Here is a 26,071-nt window from a genome sequence, read left to right as displayed (position 1 = left end):
ACGCTTGACGCCACGGAGGAGAGGAACGCTTAGGCCGCCATCTTCTCCGGTGTCCAAGCCACGCCCCGACCTGACTCTTTTTTTAATGTATGTTTCGAGGACCTCCTGGGATGGGTTAATTCCCCAGATTTCAGTCGCGTCCAGCATTTGCAAGGAGTGCTCTAAATGGCAGCGGTGTTTAAGACCCATTTGGCTAGTTGATATTTCTTGCCGCAGCATAGTCTCCAGGATTCCTTCACTTGAAATGCGCAGTTTGTTGCACAGCTTGAAGGCCGAACTCAAGTCTTATCTGATCTGGGGATGAGGATTTCGGTAGACTCAATACTCACTTGAAGATTCATGTTATTATCTTGTTCACCAGACAGGAGTCTTTCCCCAGCATAATCTCCTGCCATAAGATAAATAATTGGAGGTTATGGCTTTCATGACGATTAGAAGAGGGGACAGACTTAGGCCCGATAACTACCTCACAAGCTTCGTTAGTGCTTTGTTATTTATATATTTTTTTTATTTTAACAGTGAGACAAGAGTAGGCATTACAAATATCAGGTGTCAAACAATTCAATGCGGGAAAGGGACAGGCGGGGAATTATACATACACGAATCATCATAAGAAACCCACGGTAAATCGCGACTATACACAACAGTTAGGCAGAATAAACAGTCTATCATATGATTGAAAACAACCCCGCCACATCCTCCCCCATCCGCAATGATACATGATAATTAAAGCCAGTATAGACACCCGAGCAAAAAAGGATCCATGAAGAATAAACAGCCCACTTCTCGTAAAGGGAAAAGGAAAGACAAAAGGGGCCATAGAACAAAACAAAGGAAAAATAAAAAAAAAACTCCCCTAACCCCCCACCCTGCACCCCTGCAATGGCTACGGCCTAACCCCACTAGCAGCGTGCCTGTCGCCCAAGAGCTACCCTAAAAGAAGGGAAAGAGAGAAAAAGTGGAGGAGGAAAAAACCAAACACACTCCCGGTCTCCCGTGCCCCCCGCCAACAGCGACCACCCCCAGACGCAATAAAGCCAACATTCAGCAAAATATACAAACCAGTCGGGGGAGTATAGTCAATAGCCACCCAATTCCCGTTACACTTTATGCACAACCCCGGCATTACTGAAAACTATAATATCGGATCGAAGCAGTAAAGGTCAGCCCTGGCCAGTACGATCTTCCTTAAGAGTCTCCGTCTCTCGAGCCGCCATCTTGAGAAAAAGGGCAAAGCGTCCATGAAAGTTCTCGACAGTGCAGTAGAGTCGCATGCAGGATAAATGTTCACGAATAAAACAATGAAATGCTTCCAAGAACAGCATGTTTTCCAAAAAGTCACTGAAGAACGTGTTACCACACTGGAGACCGTTCATAGTTGTAGCATAAGGAAACAGAGTCGAACAGGAGACGCTGGCATTAAGCACAGGCTTGAGAGTCATCGATTCGGGACCGCCAGGGCTCAGGAAATCCGGTATCGGCACAGGGACCTCGAGTCCAGACGTTCGGTGCATCGCTGGTACAACAGCCAGAGGAGAGCTCAGCAAAGAATCATCCTCCGGTTCCAGGACACCGTCCACTTTCACGATCAGTGTCCGGAACACAGTGCCAGTATGCAAATGGAGCGCCTCAATGGCGGCCATGACGGCCCGCAGCAATGGCGTGCCTTCCATCCGCTCCGTCCCCTCTCAGTAGGCGGCAGAGCCGGATTTCAACCCCGGAGGCCGGCTACTCCGGGGTAACAGGCCACGCAAATCAGATGTCAAACAGTGGGCGCTCCTCTTATAGCAGAACACACCTTTGCCGTCAGCGAGGGCCCCGTCCCGTCGACCCCGGGTGGTCAGCAAGGTCTTCGGGCACCAGATCCCCACCACGGCATCCGGTGGAACGCGCTGGTGTGTCCTCGGTGTAGATCAATCACAGGACCGTCACCAAAAAGCAACAATTCACGGCACACTTCGGGAGACCGGGCTCAGTCCAGGTCTCACGGCCGTTGTTGATCACTTCCAGACCGGATAGGTTAGAAATCGAGGTCCCGGCTTCCCTACGATGTTAGGCCGAGAATGGAGACACAGCGTATCTTCGTCAACCGATGAGCTAGAAAACTCGGGATTGCACCGTTAGAAGCAGTAGAACTTCATAAACAGGGGAATCAGGTGTAAAGTCAGGATTGAAGGCAGGATATTCGAGCTGCTGGCGGAGGTCGGCGGAGCCGGGAGCTTACGCGGCCATCTTGGTTGCTAGCGTAGCTCCTCCTCCGTTAGTGCTTTGTTGATTAACAGAGCCTTTGCCCCGACCACTTCCTTCTCTTTGGAGAAACTGCTCCTTGGGTTCACGTAAATCCCCAAATATGTGTAAGAGGAAGTGCTTTCAATACTTTTGCCATTAAATTGCCACCCTCCAATTAGCAGCTTTCTTTTCCCGAAGGTAATTGTCTTTGTCTTTGATAGATTTCGTTCCAGCTCGTTGCAGGTTGTGTAGGGGAGCAGCTGATCGAGGAGCTTCTGCAAGCCAATCCTTGTGTGGCTAATGAAGACAAGATTGTCTGCATATAGCAGATTGCGTACGCAGGTACCGCCAACTCTTGGAGGTTGGGAATTAACATCATCAAGTAACTGTGGTAAATCTGAGATGAAAAGGTTAAAAAGAAGGGGCGCCAACACGCACCCTTGTTTTACACCACAGGATGTTTGTATTTTCCTTGAGATGCGGGATCCGTCTCCCAATTATATACGGATCCAGGTGTTAGAGTGAAGCTGGTTTATGGCCTCTAGGAGGGCAGAGGGGATCCCCCATTTCTGCAGTTTAAGCCATAGAAGACCCCTGGGCACAAAGTCAAAGTTCACCTTGAAGTCGTCAAAGCAACAATGGAGTGGTATTCTTGAGGCCAATGCTTTCTCCGTCAGTACTGATAGTGCAAGCAGGTTTGTTGTGGTTCCTGATTTTGCCACAAAGCCAGTCTGGTTAAAGGGTAAGAGGTGATTGTCAGTGGCCCAGGATGACAGCTCTTCAAGCAATCGGCTAGCGTAGTATTTGGATTCAACGTCCAAAAGGGCTATCATCCTGTAGTTTTTGGGGTCAGCTCACCTACCCTATTTAAAGATTGAATAGATGATGGCTCCATGCCAGGACTGTGGAATATGCTTACTAGAGCAACGGTAGGAGAATAGAGGAACCAGATGTATAGCCCACGACGTGATGTTCACCTTGTACAGGGCCTGAGGAAGGCAGTTTGGCCCAGGGGCCCCATCTGACCGGCAGTTTCTTATGATTCGTGCCGTTTGAGTTATCAGTACTTCGGGTACCTTTGATGCCTGAGACAGAAGCTCATCTTGCTGGTACAGGGTTTCAGTAATGTTTGCAACTTGCATCTTGCGGCCATGTCTTTTACTTGCTCTGGCATTGTGGGGAGTGTTGTGCCCAAGGGGAGCAGCAAATAGTTAGGGACGGTCGAGAAGGCAGATGGTATAGGTTTAGCAGATCAACCCCCTTCATTTTTGGTCACTTTGAAATGATGTGTTAAAAATGATACCCATTAATTTTCATGTATATTGGCACTACTTTGCCCTCTAGTGACTTGTGTCCTCCTATTCACAAGGGACCAGAAGACTTTTGGAATAGGGTTTTTACTTATGTGTATTCATTTTAACCAAAACTGGTCAGAGGTTTTTTGTTTATCTCGGATTAATGCTTGCCTGAATGCTTTTTGAGCTTGCTTTTAATTGGTGAATAGATGTGCGTCTACCGGGCGCTTCCGAGGATGCCGTATAGTTGAGTTACGTAAGATTTTTAGTTTTTTGGTCACTGCAGAGGTAAATAGGTTCTGGATTGAGGTTTTCCGTTAGGTGGATGGGAATTTATTGAGTAATTGGCTTGAAAAGCATTCCCATTCTGCTGATGGCACAATGTCGACAGAGCTCCTTGCAGCTAGCATACCTCTGCACTTTATCATTATGGTCGGTATTGAAGAGTCTAACCATTTTAACCTTTTGAGGTTCTCTGTGTAAATTCCGCTTGTTGTACAACTTGTTTTTTCATGACGGGCTACACTGAAAGACAGAATAATTACTTGGGAGCTATGGTCGCTCGCTCCTCGTGCCACAATAGTGTACTTTTCTGTCAAAGAGAACATTTTGTTGTTACATAAAGTGTAATCTAAGAATGAATAAATGTGTCTGTATGTTCTTGTCCAGGTTGGGGTGTATCCAAGTAAAACAGCCGTTTATTGTTGTGTAACCCAAGCTGCTTAATTTTAGGACCATGTATTCTCCTAGTTTACTATATCTATTGCTGTCGGCTTTGTTTGATCCATATATTGTTTACCCCTCAATATATATATATATAGTCAAATCTATTGGACTGGGGGGGTGTGGCTAGCAGCCGAGCGCGATGGCCGCTGCTTAACGGGGCTCCGAGGGTGAGAACCTCTCCCCGCATCATCCGACCACTTATCCGATTGAAAAAATGAGCCGCTCTAAAGGTAGAGGAGCTGCTACGGTCTTGAGCGACCCAGCGCCACTGCAAATAGGAGGACGCTGGACTAAGTATTTGAAGCGGACAGCCTGGGCCTAGTGATCCTGCGGCAGCCGGGGCCTCGATTTGACACGCTGCCCCAGGAGGACACCAGGAGATCACCATTGACTCCCTGGAGCCAACGTCAGAACCCTTGGGGTGGCGACAGCTGTACCGCCACCTTTGCCGGCATAGCGGAGGGAGCGCCGAAGAATGGCCGAGGTGCCCCTCCCCCCTACCCCACCAGAGGTGACAAAGACCGGAGCGCGACCCGGTGAAGCCGCGCTAGTGCCCGCAACATACAACCGGTCAGGAGGAGGGAGCAGGAAGGCAAATTCCATCAGTGAGGGGCGGCAAAGGGCCCTGAAGTGGAGAAAGAGCCTGCAAACTCCCGGGATAGGAGGCGGTGAGCTTATGGCCCCTAATTTCCTCTGGAGCGCACTTAGGGATCGTTAACTGCACATTCAAACTCCAGGGGAGCCTGTACTGAGGCCCACTGGGTGGGGCAGGTGTATATTTGTGGACTATATTTTTTTTTCAAAACAAATTTTATTAGGTTTTGGCAGTTGACAGCACAATAGAAATAATCCACCGCTCCCCTAGTAGCAGAGAGGCAGTGGGCATAGCAAAAACAGCATAATCAAATACAACCAGCTAATATTTCCCCAGTACCCACCCACCACTAACCCACCCGGATCCCTCCCCCCCACCCCGCACGGTGTCTGTACTGTCCATCTAGAGGAGCTTAGCAATCGTAGACGCTGCATGTGAGCCACGTCGCCCTAAGCCAGTTCAGACGCGGTCCGCGTCGGCAACCCGAGGCTCCGGGGGGTCCAGCAGAAGGCCTCTGTAGTCAGCCCATTTCTTCCAGATCTTATAATGTTTTGCAGGACACCCCCTCGCCTCAAATATCGGGCGTTCTAGTCCCATGTTAAAGTCCAAACCTCGTTTCCACACCTCCAGCAGTGGGGCTCTAGTAGCCTTCCATGCTCTAGCAATGTCCCTCTTGGCCACTATGAGGCCCAATAGGAGCAAGTGCCGCTTGTACAAATTCCCCCCCACCTGTTCCATGACATGAAGAAGGCCTAACTTCGGCGAGCGGGGGAGCTCCCAGCCCAGCACCTCTTCCAGGCAATCCCACACTCCTGACCAAAATCTCCGCAGTCTCACACACTCCCACACCGTGTGAAGAAAGGATCCCACAGCACTGCCGCACCTCAGACATTCCGGGGAGGCAATCAATCCCGCTTTCCACAACCGTTCCCTCGTATAGTACGCCCTATGGAGGTATTTGAATTGGATAAAGCGCAGGCGCACTGCAATCGCAGCCCCCCTAGGGGCTTCCAGGGCCTCCCTCCAATCCTCCTCTTCCAAACTCCCCAACTCTCCTTCCCACACCAACCGCAGTTTGTCAAGGGAGGGGGAACAATGGGTGACGAGCGTCTGGTATATACTAGAGATTTTTTTTGTGTCTAATTCCCCCATGAACAATTTAGCCTCAAGAGGACTAAATTCTGGCAGTGAAGTCAAGTTTGCTAAGGTAGGGGTCAGGGCATGTCGGAGCTGCAAGTATCGAAAGAATTGGGATTGGGGCATATCATACTCATCTCGCAGAGCCTGAAACGACTTGAGGACCGGGCCCTTCATAACATGACCCAGCGCCGAGATGCCGATCGCGTCCCAGCCATCAAAGCCCCGCAGGGAAGCCAAAGCCGGTAGCCTCCCATTATGCCACAGCGGGGTTTCCCCCGTCAGTCTGTTCCACCATCCCATACGGCGGAGCGCGTCGCGCCACACCCGGAACACCGTCTGTGTGACTGCCGGGAGTCTTTTGCGGAGTGCCGCAGAGTACAATATCGTATGTAGCGTGTGAGGGTCCATAAGGTACCTCTCCAGGGCGTAAGTCGGGTCGCCGCGATCCCCATACCACCACTCATTGAGGACCAGCAGGTGTGACGCCTGGTAATACGACAGAATGTCGGAGGCCGCTAAACCCCCACAGTACGTCGAGAGGAAACATGTGCGGAGCGCCACCCGCACTGCCCCTCCCGTCCACAAGAACCGGCCCAACACCGAATCCACCTGCCGAAACCATTGCCGCGATATCGGGTATGGATAATTTTGAAGCTGATAGAGGAGGCGAGGCAGGGCCACCATCTTAAAGATGGCCGAGCGTCCATATACATTCAGCGGCATCCTGGACCATATTTGTGTGTCCGATCGTATTCTATCCCACACGGGTAGAACATTGCGGGACCACGACACCCCTGGCACGTCCGTCAGAAAGACACCTAGATATTTAAGGCCTCCCTCCGCCTCCTGCAGGGCCGAAGCCCAAGGACCCAAGGCACTCCTATCTCCCAGGACCCACAATTTGGACTTCCGTACGTTCAGTGTGAGGCCGGACACGTCGCCGAAGATACGCATTATGTCTAGGACTCTGGGACCGGATCTGTTCAGGTCCGTAAGAAAGAAAAGGACATCATCGGCATAAAGCGCGATTCTGTCAGTCGGTCCACCCACCCATTCCACACCACGCAACTGCGCATCTATCCTCACCCAGGCCGCCAGTGGCTCCATCGCTAATGCAAACAGGTAGGGCGAGAGGGGGCACCCCTGCCGCGTGCCCCGACCTATCAGAAAGGAACCGGACACCGCGCCCGCAACCCGCACCGCCGCTGTCAAGTCGGTATAGAGTAAGTGAATATAGGACAGAAAACGGGGGCCTAGGTTGAGACGTAGAAGCAGCGCCCGAAGATATGGCCAGCTCAGGGAATCAAACGCGCTATCAATATCTGCCAGTAATAGGGCCGCCGGTATATCAGCCGCACGCGCCGCCTCCACCACCAACTGCGCCCTGCGAATATTATGTCTAGTCGCCCTGTGGGGCATAAAGCCGGCCTGGTCTGGGTGGACCAGGTCCGATATATAGGGAGAAAGGCGTTTCGCCAAGGCTTTCGCTAATATTTTTGCTTCGAAGTTCAGCAAGGAAATTGGACGATATGACTCAGGGCGATCCGGCGGCCGCCCAGGCTTGCAAAAGACAACCACCTCTGCGTGTCGCCAGTCCGCCGGAAGGCATCCGCATTCCCGAGCCGCCTCTAGTGCCTTCCTATAGCGCATCCCCAGTTGGAGATAAAACATTTTCATAAATTCGCAGGGGAAACCATTAGGCCCAGGGGCCTTTCCAGCGTTCAGTTCGCCCAAAGCCTCTCCCAGTTCCTCCGCAGACAAGGGGAGGTCCAGTCGGGCTCGGCCCTCATCCGAGAGCGCCCGAGGCGGGAGATCAGCCAGGAACTTGTCAATGTCCTCCGCCGCTAGAGACTCCCCCGGCGCGTACTGCGTCTCATAGTAACGAGCAAAACTCTCAGCCAGGACCTCCGGGTCAGTGATAGGACTCCCCGCGTCGTCCCGGAGACCAGGCAATGGCTGGGCTTGAAAGGAACCCTGACATAACCTGTAGAGCATCGAGCCGGACTTATCCCCCCATTGACAGATTCTACTCTGCATAGCCAGCCAGGTGTGGCGGGCTTCATCGAACAGTAAGGAATGATACATCTGTTGGAGATAGAGCAGTTGCCCCACCGCCGCGCCACCTTCTCCCGACGTGCAGACGGCCTCTTGGTCACCAACCCGAGTCGCCGCCTCCGCTATGGCCCGCCCGCGGGACCTACGATTCGCCGCGCACCACGCTATATCTACGCCCCTGAGCACCGGTTTTAGAGCCTCCCACAAGGTCACGGCGTCCGTATCTGGACCGTCGTTTTCGGTCAGGTAGTGCGCTATAGCCTCCCTCATGTGCGATTGGTAATCATCACGCTGTAAATGCCACGTAGCCAGGCGCCAACGGAATGGTTGTCTCTTTGTGCTTAAAAGTAGTGTCAAGGAAACCGGGGAGTGATCCGACAGTCCCCTAGGGAGTATCGCGGTAGAACCCACTCGTTCTATCCAGGACTGGGGGATAAAAAGGTAGTCGAGACGAGAAAAGGATTTGTGAACAGCTGATACATACGTGTATTCACGCCCACATGCATGTTGATATCGCCAGGCATCCACCCAATCCAGCCCCCGCACCAATCTGCTCAGTTTCGTCGAGGCCTCAGGCAACTGATCACCCCCGGGCCTACAGCGATCCAACCTCCCATTCATCACGTCATTCCAGTCACCTCCCACAATAGTCAAAACATGCGGGATCTCGGCCCATACATCAAACAGCCGCTCCAAAAGGGCATCCTGCAGAGGGGGCGGCGCATAGACACTGCCAAACACCACGGGCTCCTCCCCCACCTTTCCTTTGACCAATGCAAACCTGCCATGTGCATCCAGCCACTGCGTTTCATGCGAGTAGTTCACACGACGGTGTATCAATATTGCAACTCCTCTAGAGCCCCTCGTAAACCCTGCATGGAACACCTGATCATAACCATATCTCCGTAAGCTAAGGGTTTTGGTACCCATGAGATGGGTTTCCTGGAGGAGTAGAACATCTGCCTTCTCCTTCTTCCCCATACGCAAAACTGCTCCCCTCTTAATTCTGTCGAGCATCCCTCTTACATTCCAGCTCAAAATGCGCAGAGAAGCTCGTGGGGGTTCCGTCCCCCGTCCGTCAGTCGCCATCAGGGGGGCCAAAACTTTGGTTCGTCGGGCAACCGAGGCCACATACAGACTCTTACTATCCTCCAGACACTCGCATACACCGTGCTCACCCCAGGCCTACCCACTCCCACAACTCCCCCCCTGCCCCCCAACCCCCTACCCGTCCCCCCGCCAACCCCCCCGGACCCCAAACAATACCAACAACCCCCCCTCCAGCCCCCCACCCCATACCTCAGCAACATTGAAGTACCTGTCGCGGTGCAGGCGATCCCAGACCCCCAACGGGAGGTCGGAGACCCACAACACCAATGGATCCCTCCCAACTACCCACTAAGTGTCCAACTACCCTCTACCCAACGTGGGAACGAACTCCGGGAGAAGACCCGCTCTTTCTCGAGCGCCTCCCGACCCATGATCCACCCACGGACCACGATGTATGTAGCAGTAGTCCATATGGCCAGTCCGAAGTCCGGACCCATCTGACCTGCACCTCTATGCACCGTCGCGGCCCCACGAGCCGGAAACACCTATCAGGGCCAGTACATCACAGGGACTCAAGACTTCAAGGGGGAAGAATCCGTCGCCTCAGTGTCCTCCACAGTCTTCTCTTGGGAAGGCAAGCGCTTCTTGGAGCGCGCTCTCCAGTTACTCCTGCTGCGTGACCTACGGGGCACCCTCTTGGGTTCCGATGTGGAGGACGTATCCGAGCCCCTCCTCGGAGGGGTGTGCACCTTGACCCGCACCGTCTCGTCCGTCCATTCAAATACATCCTCCGGAGAGTTAAAGAATCGAGTGCGAGATTGAAACACCACCCGCAAGCGGGCCGGGTAGAGCAGGGCATACGGGATCTTCAACTCACGAAGGCGCGCTTTCGCTGCCGTGAAGGATTGCCGTTGTTGTTGGACCAGCCTGGTGTAGTCCGGGAAGATCAGGATCTTGTGGCTTTCAAACATAATGGGGTCCTTAGCGCGGGCCTGACGTAGGATGGTGTCCCTGTCGTGATAGTTGAGCAGTTTGGCTATCACAGCCCGGGGGCGAGCCCCAGTGGGTGGCTTCGGAATCAAGGCCCGGTGGGCCCGCTCGATGATGAAGCAGCGCGAAAGGGATTCCGGTGGGAGCCACCCCTCCAGCCACTGAGTCAAGAAGGCCTCCATATTTCCCTTCTCACAGTCCTCCGGAAAGCCCACAAAGCGCAAGTTATTTCTTCTGGCCCGTCCTTCCGCATCCTCCACTCGCAACGCCAGGCCCTTTTGGATTCCCTCCATGGCAGCTACCTTCTTCTATTTGTGGACTATATTAGCGTTGGGCAGGCCTACGCTTGCCAGATGGGCGCACAACTACTAGACAGCGGGATTGAGGTGGAGTGGCAGTGTGGCCCCCCTCTTCCCCACGTGCTAGTTAACTTCAACAGCCGCCCATACTGACAGGGACATCTGCCTACCTGCGAGTGGTGTACGCATACCTAAGGGCCCAACGACTCACTTCCATATAGCGGATTCGTACCACGACAAGACCTACAGCGACCAACGAGTAGGCCTACCTGGGGGTGGTGCGTGGAACGGACTGTTGTGACCTGCCCTAGGGGACCGGCACTCTCATAGATTGCATAATGAGCGGCAGGGGCTCCCGCGCAAATCAGCAAGGCAAATTGGACAAGTTCGCCTACACTAAAGACTTTCCACTGCTGCCTGCAACTAAGGGTACGGCGGAGAAGCAAAAGTAGGATGATGGAGGATCCAAAGTAACACTCGACGATATCATGGAGGCCCTCCACAAAGTACAAACGACGGTGGGTTCCATCTCAACTGACGTCACGTTTTTGAGAGCAGATTTTCAGAAAATGTCCGCTAGAGTGACAGAGGTGGAACAGGCGACGACTACTCTTTCCAAAGACTCTGCCCTCTTACTAAAGAAAGTAGCACGCTTAGAGACGGAGAACAAACGCATTGGCGAGAAGCTGGATGATCAGGAAGGTCGTTCTCGTCGCAACAATGTTCGAATAACGGGAATTCCGGAGTCGGAAGGGAACGCTGCAATGGACCTGTATATCGAGGCACTCATAAAAACGCACCTACAGCCTAGGGGACTCTCGTCATTCTTTTCAGTGGAGAGGGCGCACAGGGTGCCGGGCGGTAGGCCAAAGCCTGGGGACCCCCCTGCGTCCTGTATTGGCCCGCATTTTCATTTTTCGCGACCGAGATGCCATTCTCCAGACAGCCAGGGTGGCGCCACCCATCCGCGTGCAGAATTCTGTGCTCTCATTCTTCCCGGATTATACGGCGGCGGTCTCGGCGCGCTGCAGGAGCTTCTTCAAAATCAAAAAGGAGCTGAGAGCCCGTGAGCTCTCTTACTCTATGCTGTTCCAAGCAAGGCTCCGAGTGGTGGCGGAGGGAAAAGCCTGGCTCTTCGATACACCGGAGGCGGCGGCTGCCTGGTTGGAGGGATGGCGAACAGCAGGAAAGCCGGGGAGGTCACAGAGGGACCGCAGACGACGGGCACGAGAGGGAGATTCGGAAACTTCGGCGCAGGAGGGAGAGGCCGTGGAACACTCGCAAACAGAACTAGCAGAATGAACAATTGTCAGTGACGGGACCTCCGTTGGGAATATTTGTACACGGTTGGCGATTTTTTTATCCAGCTGTACATGCCATCAGTGGCAACTACACCTTGCTTTAATGACTGCAAAGATAATGTTGATACATGCGGACTCTGTGACTTGGGGATTGAATGGTCTTCCTCGGACTCCCACCCCAGCACATGCAAGTACAGTTTGGGGAACAGGGATTTGAGCACTCTGCTGAGTTGGGGTGGCAGGCAGTTATGGGTCCGCGTGGCAGGGAGGCAGGGAGGGGGGTGGCGGGGAAGGGAATGTTTTTGTTGTATTTTTGTTATGTTTTTGGAATATTTGACGATGATTATGCAGTAGTAGCAATCGCAGGGACACACTGGCGCTACATTATGTCACAAATCACTGGGAGTGAGGGATCTACTAACTACTATAATGGGAGACGACGTACAGCATGATACGAACAGAGGGCCCACCACAATGATATCGTCCCTTACAGTACTCACGTGGAATGTGCGTGGTTTGGGTGATAAAATTAAGCGGGGTTTAGGGTTACAATATACTAAAAAAGAAGGCCCGGCAGTAATGTTGCTGCAGGAGAAACATCTGACGGGCACGTCCACGAAAGCAATGGATAGGTGGGGCTATAGAATGATGGCACACTCAGAATTTACGTCCAACTCTAGAGGGGTGGGCATCTTAGTTAAAAAACAGTTTCCCCTAATACTAACAGAAGTTAAGTCTGATAATGCTGGGAGATTTGCTGCAATATATGTGCAATAGGAGGGCAGACCCCTCAATATCGTGTCGGTTTACACCCCCCCCCCCGCACTTCACGCAGTGGCCTTCCCTGATCTCAGTGCCTTTCTGTTGGGATTGCCGGCGGGAGACTTGTTTTTGGGTGAAGACTTTAATATGGAAGCAGGCGACTCCCTGGATAGATCTTCCCCACGAGTGGTTCCGACCGGTACCTCACGGCTTAGGAGCTTCATGGAAGCGCTGGGTTTGATAGATATATGGAGGAAATACCACCCCACAGAGCGCCAATACACCTATCACTCCACAGTTCATAATAGCCTCACAAGAATAGACTATTTTCTGGGTTCAGTGGGTAGCCTGCCACAAGTGGACAGGGTAGACATTAGACCAAGAGGCATTTCTGACCATTCCCCATTGCTACTTACATATACCACTCACCAGCAACAGCGACAGCAAATTTACCTGATACGCCCAGGCTATCTGCACATCCGGAAGATCAGTAAGGGACTTAAGAAAGAGGCGAAACATTATTTTCAAGAAAATGTAGGATCGGTTACTTCCCCCACTGTCTTATGGGAAGCATTTAAAACGGTCATCAGGGGAAACGCTCTGGCATCCATCGCGGCCCACAGGCGGGAAGGACAGAGGGAGTTGCAGGCTCTGGAGTCAGACCTGACCGCGGCAGACGTACAGCATAGTGAGGACCCGACCCCTGACAGCACATTCTTTACACATTGCTCAGCAATGACATAAAGAGAATTTGACAGAACTGACCAAGCAATAATTACTAAATACGCAACACAAAATATATCACAGTGGCGACAAAACGGGGAAACTATTGGCGTGGTTGGATAAACGGGACAAGAGCGACAGATGGATAGCGCGGCTCGATACAGGAGAGGCTAATCCCTGAACAGATCCGCAAGCGATAGTGCAGACACTGGCGCGACATTTCCAGACCATATATGCCTCACGCTCCAATATCTCCGTAGCTGAGGCGATGACATACATACAGGACCTTGCTATGCCCAGGCTGTCCCTGGAAGAGGCACAACCGCTAGAGGCAGAACTGACCGTAGAGGAGATACAGGTGGCCATTCGGGCGCTGCAATCAGGCAAAGCGGGGGGGCCGAATGGTATACCGGTCGAATTATATAAAAAATTATCAGATACCGTTGCGCCCCATTTGCTAAATATGTTCAATGACAGTCTGCAGGCAGGAAAACTCCCGCCAGATCAGCGGACGGCCACCATCGTGGCTATCTTGAAACCTGGGAGGCCGGCAGATGTCTGTGCCTCCTATCGGCCCATCTCCCTTATTAATGCAGAAGCTAAAATCCTCGCCAAAATACTGGCGCTCCGACTGACCCACCATTTGACGAAACACGTGCACCCGGATCAGTCCGGCTTTATGCCGGGAAGAAGTATGGCACTAAACCTCAGAAGGCTTCATGGGGTACTGGCGCGCTCGGTATACCTGCAGGAACCGGCAGTGGTACTGTCCTTGGATGCAGATATGGCATTCGATACGGTGCACTGACCCTTTATGTTCGCCACATTGCGCCACTTTGGGTTTGGACCAACGTTTTGTTCCTGGGTACAATTGCTATATACCAAGCCATTGGCGCATGTGGCTGCAAACGGCCACATCTCGGCTGACTTTCCATTAGAAAGAGATACGCGCCAGGGCTGCCCTTTATCACCCTTATTGCTCGCGCTGATACTGGAGCCACTGGCGGCATGGATAAGGTGGGAGCCAACAATAAGGAGCCTTAGATAGTCTGACACTTGGGAAGATCGTATCTCCCTATATGCTGACGACATCCTACTATATATGACCTCTGCCGCGCGCTCCATTAATACCCTTCTGGATATTTGCGCAGCTTATGGTCGGGCATCAGGTTATACCATTAACTGGTCTAAGTCCATCATGTATGTGCTACATGGTCCACCACCATGTTTGCCTGCTACGTGCCTGCTGCGAGTAGCGGAACACACGTTCAAATATTTAGGGATATATGTCACAACTGACCTGGGAGAGTTCTACGATAAAAATCTACAGCCCCCACTTGATCGTCTCAAGAGAGACATAACACACTGGGAAACACTGCCGATAACCCTGCTAGGGAAGGCGGCACTTTTTAAAATGATGGCCCTGCCTCGATTTTTATATATCCTAGAAAACACGCCATATACGGTGGCACTCACCTATTTTAGAATAATCGCGGTACAGGTGTCTAGATTGTTGTGGAGTAACAAACCGGCGCGCATTACGCAGGCTAAGCTGGTACGCAGCTGGTATGATGGAGGGATAGCGCTCCCCGATGTGTAGCTCTACTATTGGGCAGCACAAGTTGAAGGTCATCAATCAATGGATCCATCTACCGCGATCGGAGCCGGCACATCAAGCGGATAGGGCGCAGATGGGCACGAGAGATATGTTGGCTCCCCTCTATGAAAGAAATATGATGACAACAAGGTTTGGATCGTTGCGACACACCCTTGGTCTGTGGCATACGGCACAGGCGAGACTAGGCTGGCGAGGAGTGATAACTCAACTCACGCCAATGTGGGACATGAAGCGAATGGGGAGGCTCAGACAAAGTAAAGGTTCTCACCGTTGGGATACCATCGGGATATCGACTGTGGGCGACATGTGGCAGAAAGGGGAGGTAATTTCCTTTGAGCAGTTAAGACAAACATACGGAATGGCCCCCTCGGAGCGTTTTAGATATATACAAATACGTCATGCCCTGATGACAGTCTTACCGGCAGGCTCAGAGGTCCCAGAAGCATCCCCCTTAGAGGATAGGCTATTAACGGACTACATGCCGAAGAAGGCAACTTCTCTCACCTATCTCAAACTTGTGAATAACTTGCCTGACCCACTGGGGCCTCTAAGAGATAAATGGGCTCAAGACATTGGCTACATGGATGACACCGAATTACAGGAAGCATTAGCGTCCCCAAGGGAGGTGGGTATACCCTCAAGACTCAGGTTGGTACAATTGCGCATATTACCCCGCTCCTACTACACTTGGCGCACCCTACATAAAATAGGAAAGGTGGAGCATCTCTATTGCCTGCAAGGTTGCGGAGAGGAAGGTACCTTTTACCATACTGTATGGGACTGTCCCAAAATAGCAGAATACTGGGCTAAAGTGCTACGAACCATCTCACAGGTACAGAGGGTCTCACTGCAGCCTGAGCCTAAACGCTTTTTGTTAAACATATGGGAACCAAATGACCTCACACGCATCGGACAAGGCTGGGCTACGTTGGGCATGATGATATCCAGAAGAAATATAGCACAAAGATGGGGAGGGGTGCAGGTGCCGACCTTAATGGCATGGAGTAAGGACATGGATGCATCCATGATTGCAGAGAGAACGATATACCGTGCTAGAGGTTGTCCAAAGAAATGGAATGCAATGTGGGGGGCATGGAATACGTACAGAGGTGAACTCTATGAACCCTTGTCGGACTCGGATGACAGTGATTCAGAGGCGGAAGAGGTCTAAAGGCACAATGTTGGAGGACCGGTGGGGGGTTTCGAATATCGTACGAAGGATAATTTTGAACTTGGGGAACAATACAAATGTGTCTGAATACGTTGTGAGATGCTATACTGCATGTTTTTATTTTGGTTTTGTAAACTGTATGATTTCCATGAAAATAAATAAGAAGTTTTCCAAAAAAAAAAAAAAATCTATTGGACTGCTTATTAACTCATAATGTTTATATCGTTAAAAAACAGAACATACTGACACAACATAATCAAATAATAACACTTATCAAAACAAAGAAATTGAACTGTATCCATAATGATGACATTAAAAACGTTAAAGGTAAATTGAAATGCACCCTCTTTAGCGATGTCATCAACAATGTCCTTTTAGTTTTCATTAGTGATGTCATCATTCATGCGTATCGAGATGTGCTTAATGATGTAGTGTGTGAGGTCAGACGCAAGTTGTGATTTGTATAGTTGACAATTAATGGCATATTTCGTGTGTTTTAGGTTTTGCTTTGGAACAGTAACAACACTTTTTTTCAAGGAGTGTCTTACATTTTTATTTATGGGGATGTTAAAGTATTTGTACTACCAGAACCATAATTTTCTTTTAATATTTTTTCAGTTAAATTTTTAGGCTATGTGAAAAGGAGCATTAGTAGTAGGACGGAGAGTCCTCATGTGTGCATTCAGGCTCTCCTGCTCCACCACCTAGTCATCCTACCAGTTGCATGTTCCTTTTTTGTGGAATACTTTTTCCATGGCCACCATTCCAGTTTCTATGGTGCCTAATTTGTGAGTGTGTCCATAAATGTATATTTTAAGATGCTGGAAAACAACTTTTTAAGCTTATCATAGTAAAAACTCAAATGTGAAGAACCGAACTTGCGAGTTTTGTCCCCGCAAAGTCAACCAACAAGTTATACATACATTGCACCCTTTAAATAACATCCAACACGTGTATCAAATTAAAATATCACAGAAACTACCAAGATATTGCTACTAACCCACAAAATTCCTACTTTCTGAATTAGGTTCTACTGTGCTACTTTTATCCCATGTTTGGTGTAAATGCGTTGCGTTTACCACTTATGTTGCATTAGAGAGCAATTTCTCTATGTGGACTGCAATGGACAAAAATCTTTTTTGGCAACTCCTAAATTTGCTCCTACCTACAGATTTGCATGAAACTTAGGATGCTGGAAGTTAGATGGATGTGCCAAGTGAATACCCAATTTTATAAAGAATCGTCAAATGGCACCAAAGTTACTGGTAGTCCACATGTTATAGCTACTTGATTTAACTATAAGTGGTGAACTTCGGTGTTCTTTTGAGTTTAAAATTTTACGTTTTCACCTCCAAATAATGACACTTTAACCTTTGCTTTTGTCATAGAACATGTGTATCTGAAAGAAACAGGTTAGTATTAGATTCCTTACCTTAGAATATCCCCAGGCGTCAGTCTGGATCCGGAAACTTTTGCGTAGCAGTACCCCTGCGCGTCGGTAGGCGTCGTCTGCAGGCGTCCCCTGCGGCTCCGCGTCGTCGGCGTCGTGCGCCGTGATGACGTCGCTGGAGTATATAGACGCCGCCTCCGCGCGCTGACGTCAGTTCTTCTTTTTTCCGCGCCAGTTAGCGCAGATCCGAAGAGCAGTACTCCGGTCTTTTGACCAAGTTTATTGTTAATTACTTAATCTTCTACGGTGCCGGTAGGATGCCCGGTTTCAAGGGTTGCGACGAGTGCGACCGCCTGATGTCGGTCACCGACCACCATCGACTCTGCCTCCGGTGTCTGGGCGCGGACCACGACGTGGAGTCCTGCGTCGACTGTCGGGCCTTGACTGGTAAAGCTAGGCGGGAGCGGTCCCGCAAGCTTCTCGAGCTCCGTGTGTCGGCCCCGCGTCGAGAGCGGTCCCGGTCCGGTCGGAGGTCGAGGGAGCGGTCGAAGGAACGATCGCGGAGCCGCCATGAGCGCTCCGGGAGTCGCCACCATTCCTCCGGTTCGTCAGGTAAGCGTAAGAAGTCGGGGCGTCGTCATCGTACCCCCGACTCCCCCCGACGCCCGCGTGATGCGGCCGGGGGCTCGGGTGCCCGCGGCCCCGCGTGGGTTGCCGACGCCGTCTGCCCCATACCTGTCGGTCCCTGGGGAAGGCGCGTCGCATGAGGAGATCGAGGCCTTCCTCATCGCTATGAGGGCGAGGTCTCCTCCGGCGGGGCCTACGGCGCCTGCGGGCCCGTCGGTCCCGTCTGGGGGCCCGAGCGGTTCGGGTGCTCCTGCCTCGACGCCGCCGGTAGCTCCGGCCTCGGCGCCGCTGGGCCCCTCAGGTTCGTCGCCGGCTGGTCTACCGGCCTCTCCGGCGTCGGTTCCTTTGGGCCAACCCGTGGTACCGCCTCCGCGCGGTGCAGCGACTCCGCCGTCGGTTCCGGCCGGCGCCGACGCCACGCGGCGCCACCCCCATTCCCCCTCTGACTCCTGACGCGGAGTCGGACCGGCGTCGTCCGACGCCGGATCCGGCGCCGATGGGGCCCATTGACCCCGAGGTCTATATCGTCGATCCAGAATACGGCGATGAGGACGAGTATGGAGAGGGTTGGGAGGGGTCTGAGGACCCTTTATCCCGTGCCTGCCAGTATGATGTGGACTGGGTAGGTGATCTGGGTGATGCCAGTGGTCTGGACGAGTCGCCCAACCCTGGGTTTGTCTCCCCGACCCCTGTGGCGTCTGAGGCAGGTGCTGCCTATTCGGTGGTCCTGATGAGGGCTGCCAAGGCCTTGAGCCTTGAGCTCCCTGTCGCGAAGGTCAAGCCGAACATTCTGACCGAAGTGTTTAAACCGCAGTCATGCCCCCAGGAGCCTCTGCTGCCGTTTAATGAGGCCCTGACGGATGTCCTTTTGGGCACCTGGTCCAGGCCCGCTTCCGGTGCACCGGTTGACCGGAACGTTGCCAGGCGTCACCGTCCGTGCTCGGACGACCCTGCCTTCCTATCCACCCATCCCTCCCCGGAGAGTCTGGTGATCCAGGCCTCCACTTCGCAGTCCGCGTTCCCGTCGGCTCCGCCCGATCGGGAATCAAAGCGGTATGACCAATTTGGTAAAAAGGTCTTTTCCTCTTTGAGCGCTGGACTGCGGTCTTGTAATACCGCGTGCCTCTTGGGCCGCTACACCCACTCCCTGTGGGATACGGTCGAGGAGTGTTTGCCGCAATGCCCCCAGGAAGTGCGGGACAAGCTCACCCGGGCCTTCGTTGAAGGCCGGGATGCGGCGCGGTACTCGATCCGTTGTGGTCTGGACACGACCGACTCGCTGGGACGGGCTATGTCCACGACGGTGGCGATTCGTCGCCATGCTTGGCTGAGATCTGCCAACTTCTCGCCAGACGTCCAAAATACACTCATGGACATGCCATTTGATGGCAGTCGCCTGTTTGGTGACAAAGCGGACCACGCGCTGGAGCGCTTCAAGGACTCCAGGGTCACGGCCAAGTCCTTGGGTCTTTCGACCCAGCGCCAGCAGACGGGTTCGTTTCGCCCCTTTCGTGGCCAAGGGAGGGGCGGTCCCACACGTGCTGCCAGCCACGCGCCGCAGAACGCTCCCCAGCGCGGTGGCGGCCGTGGTTTCCGCCGTGGTGGCGGTAGAGGCCAGCGGCGAGGTCAGTCCACGCCTCCCCCCGCTGCTGCATCCAAGCCTTCCTAGTCCGAGCTTTCGGGCTCACGTGACGCCAGTGGGTGGCAGGGTTCGCCATCACCACTCCCGCTGGCGCGCGATAACATCGGACAGGTGGGTGCTGCAGCTCGTTCGAAGGGGCTACGCCCTCCCCTTCGAGTCCACTCCTCCAGCCATGCCACCGCAGAACCACCGTGTGTCGGGGGACCACTTGACACTTCTGCAGGAGGAAGTTACGGCCCTCTTGGCCAAGGGGGCCATCGAGCGCGTTCCTGGGCCAGAAGTAGGGTGTGGTTGCTACTCCCACTACTTTCTGGTGCCCAAGAAGGACAAAGGAGGCCTGCGTCCTATCTTGGACCTACGGAACGTCAACGGCTTCCTCCGGAAGGAGAAGTTCAAGATGTTGACTTTGGCTCAGGTCTTGGCTGCTCTAGACCCACAAGACTGGATGGTAGCGTTGGACTTGCAGGATGCGTATTTTCACATCCCCGTCCTGCCGGCCCACCGGCGTTACCTGCGGTTCACGGTAGGCCACGAGCACTTTCAGTTTATCGTGCTCCCCTTCGGCCTTACCAGCGCCCCACGGGTGTTCACGAAAGTGATGGCGGTGGTCGCAGCTCATCTGCGCCGGTTAGGGGTTTCAGTCTTCCCCTACCTCGACGACTGGTTGTTGAAGGCGGGCTCGCCCCAGACAGTCGTCCACCACCTTCAGATGACGGCAGACCTCCTGCACGAGCTGGGGTTTTCCATCAATGTGCCGAAATCACACCTGTGTCCCTCTCAAAAGCTCCTTTTCATCGGAGCGGTTCTCGACTCGGCGCAGTTTCGGGTTTATCCCCCGGAACGGCGGGTCCGGGATATTCAGGCTCTGATTCCCATCTTTCAGCCGTTATCCCGGGTTTCGGTCAGGTTGACGCTGCGGCTTCTGGGGCTGATGGCCTCCTGCATCCTACTGGTGCATCACGCCAGGTGGCGGATGCGGGCTCTGCAGTGGGACCTGAAGTTTCAGTGGGCCCAGCATCAGGGCAACCTATCCGACCATGTCCTGATCTCGGAGGGCACTGCGAGACAGTTGCAGTGGTGGCTTACGGACCGCGATTGGGTCAGAGGCAGATCCCTCTCCCTTCCCCAACCGGAGCACGTGGTTGTGACGGACGCGTCCCTCCAAGGCTGGGGTGGCCACTTGGGAGAGGCGGAGATCAGAGGCATCTGGTCTCCGGCGGAGTCCCGGCTCCATATCAACCTGTTGGAGCTGCGGGCGATTCGACTAGCACTGAAGGCATTCCTCCCCTTTGTCAACGGGAGTGTGGTGCAGGTGTTCACGGACAACACCACCGCCATGTGGTACTGCAACAAACAGGGCGGTGTGGGGTCGTGGACCCTTTGCCAGGAGGCTCTGCGTCTCTGGCAATGGCTGGAACGTCAGGGCGTGACTCTGACGGTTCAACACCTGGCAGGTTCTCTGAACGCCAGGGCGGATGAACTCAGCCGTCGGTGCTCGGTGGATCACGAATGGCGTCTGAACTCGGACGTGGCGAGAGGCCTCTTTCAGCAATGGGGAGAGCCTTGGTTAGATCTATTCGCCACAGAAGAGAACGCGCAATGTCATCAGTTCTGCGCGTTGGAGTTTCCAAGACGGCACTCGCTCGGCGACGCCTTTCGGCGCGAGTAGAGTTGCGGTCTGTTGTACGCCTTTCCGCCTATACCACTTCTGCCCAGAGTGCTGAAGAAGATCAGGCGCGACCGGGCCCAAGTTATCCTTGTGGCTCCGGACTGGGCTCGAAGATACTGGTATCCCGAGCTACTCAGCATGACAGTCGGTCCCTCGATCCGCCTGCCCCTTCAGGAGGACCTTCTGTCGCAGCAGCAGGGGACGGTCCTCCACCCGAACCTGTCCAGTCTCCACCTCCATGCTTGGAGATTGAGCGGCGGCAGTTGAGGCCATTTGACTTGCCTCCTGAAGTCTGTGATGTAATTCTGGCAGCCAGGCGTCCCTCCACAAAGTCGGTATACGCCTGCCGGTGGAACAGATTTGTGGCATGGTGCACAGCAAAGGCTGTGGATCCCCTTTCTGCCCCTCTGTCTGAGGTTCTCCTCTTCCTCCTTTCCCTTGCCCAGCAGGGCTCTGCTCTGGGCACTATCAAGGGCTATCTTTCTGCCCTTTCCGCCTTCTTGAGGCTACCTGATCAGCCATCTTTATTCAAGTCCCCTATTGTGTTAAGATTCTTGAAGGGCATCACGCACATGTATCCTCCAACTCCGTTCGTGATGCCTCAGTGGGACTTGAACCTGGTCTTGACTTTCCTGATGTGCGCTCCCTTTGAGCCCCTTCATTCCTGTCCTCTCCGTCTTCTCACTTTAAAGACGGCCTTCCTGGTGGCCATCACCTCTGCCAGGAGAGTGAGTGAGCTCCAGGCTCTTTCTGTTAAACCTCCTTTCTTGTCTGTTCATCCTGATAAGGTGGTCCTTCGGACTAGACCTTCTTTCCTGCCCAAGGTAGTCTCTGCTTTTCACATTGGGCAGTCCATCACCTTGCCCTCCTTCTTCCCGCCTCCACATCCTTCAAAGGATGAAGAGCGGCTCCATCGTCTGGACCCAAAACGTGCGCTTTCGTTTTACATGGATCGCACACGCCAGTTCCGGGTGGATGACCAACTGTTTGTTGGCTACGTGGGTGAGAAGAAGGGAAGGGCGGTGCAGAAACGAACCATCTCTCGGTGGGTCGTCCTGTGCATCAAAGCATGCTACTCTTTGGCTCGGAAGGAGCCTCCTGTTGGGCTGAGGGCCCATTCCACTCGGGCCACGGCGGCTACTACTGCCCTGGGCCGGGGAGTCCCTTTGCAGGACATTTGCCAGGCGGCCACGTGGGCCTCGCTGCACACCTTTGCGAGGCACTACTGCCTGGACAGTCAAGTCCGGAGGGATGGCTTCTTTGGCCGTTCGGTCCTCCAGGACTTTCTGGTGTAGGTTTGTATTGGTTCGCAGACCCACCACCGGGGTTGGTATTGCTGGGGTATCTATTCTAAGGTAAGGAATCTAATACTAACCTGTTTCTTTCAGATGAACAAGTTACTTACCTTCGGTAACGATATATCTGTAAGAAACAGTAGTTAGTATTAGATTCCTTACCGCCCCACCCATCCTCCCCGTTCTGCGAACTGATACCTAGGGTTAAGGACATCCCTTTCAGGGCCCTAGTTTCGAATGGCACCAGTGTTAGTTCTCACATGGCTCTGCGTGCGGAAAAGCTGTGTGCAAAGAACTGACGTCAGCGCGCGGAGGCGGCGTCTATATACTCCAGCGACGTCATCACGGCGCACGACGCCGACGACGCGGAGCCGCAGGGGACGCCTGCAGACGACGCCTACCGACGCGCAGGGGTACTGCTACGCAAAAGTTTCCGGATCCAGACTGACGCCTGGGGATATTCTAAGGTAAGGAATCTAATACTAACTACTGTTTCTTACAGATATATCGTTACCGAAGGTAAGTAACTTGTTCGTGTGTGTGTGTGTGTGTGTGAGTGCGTGCGTGCGTGCGTGTGTGTGTGTGTGTGTGTATATATATATATATATATACATATATATATATATATACATACACACACACACGTATATCTCACTGGGAAGGTTTAAGATTTGCATGTGAAACTGAAAGAAAAGATATTAACACTGAAGAGTTGCAGTTACAGGTACTGAAGTAACTTTAAGTTCTATGCTTGGTTCCAGATCATGAAACACTAATCATGCACCAGCTGCAGGCCAAGATCCTGGAGCGGTCCCAGGTGCTCTACGATGTGATAGAGTATGCTGGCCAGCTAGACGTGTTGTTAACTATGGCTGTCATAGCAAGGGAAAATGGATACTGTCGGCCCAAATTCACTCTGTGTAACAGCATCCACATCAAGGATGGAAGGTGAGATTCAAAGTAAGACATTTGGAAAATAAGATTATTGTGAAGTATTGTAGGGATGACACCAAAAAGGTTATTAGATGGCATGTATTGTTTTGTTGCTTATGAGCATTGATTGCTATCAAGGAGCAACTGTTGCATTCTGCTTAGCTCAGGTGTTTGGGAAATACTTCTAGAAGAGCAGGCACACCAATGGAACAGTGACCAGAGAGTAGGCATAAGCAGGGATCCATGCGACAGGCTGTGGTCTTCCATGGAGTTCCTTTAGTGTCTGTCTCTGTTATACTTAGTACAGATCTGAAGTCTAAGTCTCAGCCTCTTGCCCCAAATGAATATCCATCTGGGCTTTTGGTAAAATGGGAATTCGTTTTACAGCCTCTGAACCAACCTGTGTTCTACATATCCAGTATCTGATTGGGAAGAGTAGTGTTATATCCCTATTTTTACATCTGGTATCAAACGTTCTATAATTGTATAGTTTCACCATGTACTTTCCACAGCCAACGCATGTGCTACATAGCAGAGTAACATGTGTATTCATTTTGTGTATTGATGATTTCCAATGTGTCACAGTTTATTGATGCATTCAATGTTGTGATTATTTTGCACTTATACTCTCCAGTGGACTATCTTTCTTTGGTCAAACATTCTGTTCATGCTTTCTCTCTCAGTTTTATTGTTATAGATCAGTCCCATTGTCCTAAGCTGATTAGTAACGTGATCATTTTTGGGCAGTTTCTATTATTCACATAGAAAATGTATAATGTATTTATAGTCCATTTGTCAGATAGAATCAAAATGTAACTTACATTTCAAAACTTTTTTCCCATTAGGTTTAAATCAGAATGAAGAACTATTTGTACAGCTAGACTGACACAATTTAGAAAATAGGAATGCAGTCAAGAGTGTGAAAAAACAGAAAATGATTGCCTAACCCACCTTGACCAAGGGTGGGTGGGAAGGTGTTTATTAGACCTCCCCTGTCCTGCTCCACTATGCCTTGTCAACGGCAGTGGCAAAATTGAAACAAAAATGGAAAAAAGTGCAGCAAATGCAAACAATGTCCAAATAGTTGCCCCAGTTCCTTTACTGTTTTTTTTGCTTTTTTCCAGTGTGCCCAAATACAGCGAGAGCTAAATAAATAAATACTGACGGACCCACTTTCTCCAACATATACCAGGCCGCAGTGGCATGCTATGCACAGCTTCCCTGTCTTGCCTTAGGGCCAGGAGAGCCCTTATCCTATCCCTCTCCCACTTTCTTTGACGGAGGATGGGCACATGTGTTCTCCTTACCTTGACAAAGCGCTAGATTGGTGTATTTTTTAAACACTCCTCTTTGCTTAATGGGAGGGGTATTTATTGCTCTTCACCCCAAACTTTTCATTGAAGATGGGATCATTGTTTTTCCTCTGTTACTTGCTTATAATTTAAGTATGCATAGCTCCTTCCAACACTACCAAATGTGCCCCCCTTCCATGTTTTGTTGATCCCTCCCTGGTGTAGCATTGTGTCTTCCACACTTGGGGGAGATAGAGCCAAAAAATACTTCCCAGCCCATCACCAAGGTGAGGGAGTGGAGGAGGTAAAAATCATCTCTCTACACTTGTACAAAAAGGAAGGAGTGCAGTCATCCTCCCCCCACCTCCGGTAAGCTCTTGTAAAAGAATGACTGGAACCCGCTCCCCCCCACACTTATTTTTAGCAAGGCTGGCAGGCAACAAAACCTTATTCCTGTGACCAAGGCTAAGAAGGAAGCATGATCTCACCTGCCCCTGCCACTGCTGCCTTTGATTACTCAAAGGCAGTGGAGGGAGTGAGGATGAATTCCAATCTCTCATCATTAGGCAAGGCAGGGGGCAAAACTAAGAATCACCACCCTCGGTCAAGTATAAAGTGTACTTCCCCTGCCCTCGGATAAAGCAGGAGAAAAGAAAGAACCCTCTCTCCTCAGGCATGGGCAAGGTGGGTGACATCACATAATTCCTCCTCACTTTCTTTGAGGCAGTATTTAAAAATGCAACCCCAAACCAGGAAAAGCGAGGATGGCAGCCCATACATATCCAAATCACACATGAGCAAGGAGGGGTGGGGTCAGGGAAGGCAAGGTAGTGTTTTTTGGGTGGCAAACACCGGAAGAGATGAATACAAAGGGGGTAGCTGTTTGCTGTCCTGGGCTTTCTCTGTCATCACTATTTTGAGGGTAAATTGATGCCAAGGACAGCTAGGACTGGATCCCAAAACATTTTTAAATGACGCAAATTCTTGCCCTTGGTGGTTAATTAACAGAGTGCTTACCTTTAAACACCATATTCTGCAAACAGGGTCTGGTGGCGGTAACTGTAGGAAAGTTACCCTCTTTACATGGTTGCCCCCCACTTTTTACCTGACACATGATGCGCTTTTGACTTGTTGGTCCCTGCCAATCAGATTCCCAGGGCCTGTGCTCTTTCCCAAAACTGTACTTCTGTACCCACACTTGGCACATCTTAGGCCACAGGTAAGCCCTTTGTAAAAGGTACAATGGGTAACAAGGGCACTGTAAAAAGA

The 26,071-nt window shown here is 51.9% G+C and overlaps 1 protein-coding gene across 7 annotated transcripts in view; it reads left to right on the top strand.

Annotated features, from left to right (window-relative positions):
* Positions 1-26,071, top strand: part of MSH5 (mutS homolog 5) — a 1,532,005-nt gene that overhangs the window by 1,183,314 nt on the left and 322,620 nt on the right. For all 7 annotated transcript variants that reach the window (XM_078646032.1, XM_078646030.1, XM_078646035.1 and 4 more), the window contains one exon: positions 23,339-23,525. In XM_078646032.1, coding sequence (XP_078502158.1) covers positions 23,339-23,525 — 187 coding nt within the window. The remainder of the gene's footprint in view (positions 1-23,338; positions 23,526-26,071) is intronic.

Source organism: Lissotriton helveticus, chromosome 5_1 (assembly GCF_964261635.1).
Source record: "Lissotriton helveticus chromosome 5_1, aLisHel1.1, whole genome shotgun sequence".
NCBI lineage: Eukaryota > Metazoa > Chordata > Amphibia > Caudata > Salamandridae > Lissotriton > Lissotriton helveticus.
Note: the sequence above shows the minus strand (reverse complement) of the source record. Positions and strands in the feature narration are given on the sequence as shown.